We start from the raw sequence: 3,987 nt of genomic DNA, 5'->3' as shown, positions 1-3,987 counted from the left end.
AAAAAAAAAAACAAATGAATAGCTAAAAACAAATGGCATCCTAGGAAATACAGACTATCCACCTGCCCCAATCTCTTCTCAAACATAATTTTATCATTTGTAATGATTATATAACATTTCGTTATATGAATTTACTAGCATTTATTTAACCATTCCTCTATTGTTAGATTTACATAGAGTCATTAACATTATGCAGTTGTAATAACTCTATAATAGTCTTCGTTTGCTAACTTTTTCCTCTTTCACGTTATTCTTGTAAACTAGGTCTTAGATATTAAACTGCTAGGATAATATATAAAACAATTTAAGTTTGCTAATATGTATTTTAAGATTAATTCGTTCAAGCATTTGTGCAACATTACAATTCTACTTGATATTTTAAATTTAGTTGTCTGCAGAAATTTCAGTTTTTGTCTTCAAATGCCTTATAGATCTACGAAGTGTCTGATAAATACCTAATTTTACTCTGAATAACTACTCCTTTAAACATTTTATTCTCAATATAGGAACTTTAATAAGCTTGACTAAATATTTAGAAAGCACATTGTGTTGTGTGAAACTTTGTATGTAAAATATAGTGTGAATAATAGAAGAACATATTGGATGACTAATCTGTAATTGTCTTAAGGAAATGCATACAAAGAAACAAGTTCTTTTGGTTACTTCCTCAAACAACCAACACAATGGGGACAGTGGAGGAAATGTCCAATAAGCATTCTGAAAAAGAAAGCAGAAAGTTTAGTATGTGAACTTGTGAAATGGCAAACCCAACAAAAGAAAACACCTTCCAGAACAATCTGAGTTGCATGAAAGGCAAAGTCACTAAAGTTGGTGCTTTAGTTTTCACAGAGATAAGCGGCATATTTGACCATCATGATTAGCAAGTATTTTTTTGAAATTGTGTTGCTGTTGCTAGCCTCTTTTACTTTTTCCTCCCTAGAACTTAAACTGGTTATCTTCCAGCAAAGAAGAGTGAACAGAGAGAGCTTCAAACTTGACAATGCATTGCAAACCTCCACCATCCAACAGTGTCTACCACACAGGAAAGACTTCCTGCTTCCCCAGAAGTCTGTGAATCCTTGCCAGTACCAGACCAGACAGGCACTAGCGATTCTGCACGAAATGCTTCAGCAGATCTTCAGCCTCTTCAAAGCAAAGATTTCTCTGGATGGTGGGGAAGGAAAGCCACGTGGAAATGTTCCTCATTGTTCTTCATCAACAGCTTGAATACCTAGAAGCACTGACAGAGCTGGAAGCAGAACAGAAAAGTGGCTCCTTGAGGAATTAGAACCTTAGGTTACAGGTAAAAATGTACTTCCGAAGAATCTGGGGTTTCCTGGAAAATGAGAAATACAGCAGCTGTGCCTGGACCATCGTCCAAGTAGAAATCAAGCGGATTCTGTTCTTTGTGTTCAGACTCACAGAAAAACTGAGTGAGCAAGGAAGGGACCCTGACTGATGTGGAAAAAGGTGCCAAATGCAGTTTTTAAAAGCATGGGGTAGGTGGAAGGGTGCAGACACTGTTATTTCTTCTATTATAAAATGACAGCATGTTGATTTTATTTTATAGTTACCCATGCTTTGAGATTTTGTATTGCCTGTATTTTCTTTTTCAATATCACTCTATATTTTTTGTCCATCTTCAGCTTGTATGCATTGAATAGATTCATTCATATTTCATAATTGATTATTCAGATGGGTATGACTTAAATAAAATTGATTTTGTACATATAATGAAATGTTTCCACTGTGATAATGCTTTCTTTTACTTAAAACATTTGTTTTAGTGCTTTCTTTATTTGCCAGCAACTGGCAGAAACCATGAGAAATACTAGGGATAACGTGTATAGCAAGATTTGAAATATAACTACACACTGGATAGTTGTTATAGGTGACACAATAGAAATATGAACCCAAGGACCTAGATAAACAGTTTGCCAAGAACAAAAAATACATGAAAGGTGTTCAACCTCACTCACCATAATAAAAACTTGTAGTAAATAATATACAATTTATAATCTATTGGTGATCTACAAACCCAAAGTTTGGTTTAAAAAAGTATTCTGTGGAGACTTAGGAGAAGAATACTCTTGCAATTTGCTGGAGCACTGAAAATTGGTACAATCGCTGTGGAGAAAATATGATGATACACATTGAAATGACAGATACATACTGATTTTGATATAGCAATTCTAGGCCTAGAATTACATATGTATAAAATCATATTTGCACATGTATAAAGTCACCTACAATTTTTCATTGCAGCAGTATCTATAAAATCAAAATACAGGAAACCACTCAAAGTCATGTAACTCAACAGAAGTAAGATATATTCACACAAAGGAGCACAGTTCACCTGGGGGATAAAAGCTGAGGGAACTAATAAAAAGTAGTAAAAAAATAGGAAAGATGCAGAACAGTGCACATAAAATACTACATTTGCAATTAAAATGCAAATTTTACATTTAACCTTCATTGTGTATGAATAAATAAATAGTATATTAGACATAAATTACCATAGGACTGTATTTGGGCAGGGCTGGGAAGGATAGATTAAAGAAAAGAACAGCATGGAGGAGCTTGTTTATTTATTTTGTTTATATATTTTCATTTTTAATCATGTGACTGCTACAAAGTAGAGTGAAGAAATGTATAGAGTCACATTTTTCAGAAATCTGCATTAAAGAGTCTTGCTGGTGGTAGGAAGTGTTAGGTGAGTGTTAGGAGTGTGGGGGCAGGGCCAGCCTGTTCTTGGTCCAGGTGGCCTGAGAATAGACTGCCCCTGCCAGTGACACAGGGCTTTCCCAGCTTGGGCTCTTGGAAATCATCATGGGAAAAGAGACACTGAAGCTGGTGAATTTCCCACCACTACAGCAAGTTCAGCTGAGCCATGGCCCAAAATTTTGGCATCAGTTTTACTACTTTATGTCCTGTTCTGCTTCAGATTCACTACTTATGATAACAGTTACCATTGAATGTAAAGTTTGCTGAAGAATAAAATATACTCCACTTCCATGTCCTTACTCTAGCTAAATAAGCATCTTAACTATTGGCTGATGCTTGTGAATTTGACTGAAAGGGAGGAGGGACTGAATGAGACCTGAGAGCAAGGCAGTCAGCTGCAGTAGTGGAAGGGAGCAGTGAAGTAGAGCCAGCAGTCAAGGAAAAGTCTTAGTAAACTTCACCTTTCAATGTGTGGCCGACCCAGTTAGTCTTCAAGTTCATGCCGAGGTGGGGAAGTGAAGGAAGGAGAAATATGGACCCCTACAAATTGACAATTCAACTACAAATACAGGTTGCCATTGCTTCTCATGAACTGTAGAATCTTTGTTCGTTAAACTAGAAACTCTTGATACAAATCGTTCCCCTAACATCTACTCAAGTCTCAGATTAACCTTTCAAGGTATTTTCTCTTATTATCTCCTTTGCTGAGGTGAAAACAAGACTTTAAAGTGAAATAATCTGCTCCATGTAATGTAGCAAGCCACAGAGCTGCCAAAGGCCAGAATAAATCTCCCCTCTCCAGTGGGCCTGACTCAAAGTCCTGCCTGTGTTCTAGACACCACGAATCTGAACCCCATGTGCAAATGTCACTGTCAATCGTGATGATTGTGATAATAATTGGTTTCCGGCTTTTCTTATTCAGGTTCGCACACTCTATGCAGTTTGGAGTTAAAGAAAGGATATTTTCATCCAAGACATGTTTTTTCCTAAGAACTGAGGAGAACAAAATGAGCTGACAGGAGAAAACTTACAGCAGATAAAACTCTTATTTAGAGAATAAAACCTATATTCTACATCCTAATGTTTTTCCAAACATGAATTTTATTAAGTCGATGTCCTTCTAACATAATTATCCACCACCTTGCACAAGATTGGAAAACATATTTTTAAATATATGTGCCCTTTCACAACTTTAAAACCAGAGTTCTAAATTTGGAGATCTTGGAGACATTTTCTGAAAGACTAGATGCAGAGTTAGCAGTA

General features: G+C 36.1%; 1 protein-coding gene across 1 annotated transcript; it reads left to right on the top strand.

Moving 5' to 3' along the window:
* The first annotated feature begins 873 nt into the window (after positions 1 to 873).
* Positions 874 to 1,533, top strand: IFNE (interferon, epsilon). Its single transcript, XM_004695860.2, is given in 2 exon segments — positions 874 to 1,179; positions 1,181 to 1,533. Coding segments are annotated over 2 exon segments (585 nt in total). The 3' UTR covers positions 1,460 to 1,533.
* The last annotated feature ends 2,454 nt before the right edge of the window (positions 1,534 to 3,987 follow it).

The sequence above is a fragment of the Condylura cristata genome, unplaced genomic scaffold (genome assembly GCF_000260355.1).
Source record: "Condylura cristata isolate star-nosed mole 26May11 unplaced genomic scaffold, ConCri1.0 scaffold00006, whole genome shotgun sequence".
Lineage (NCBI taxonomy): Eukaryota > Metazoa > Chordata > Mammalia > Eulipotyphla > Talpidae > Condylura > Condylura cristata.
Note: the sequence above shows the minus strand (reverse complement) of the source record. Positions and strands in the feature narration are given on the sequence as shown.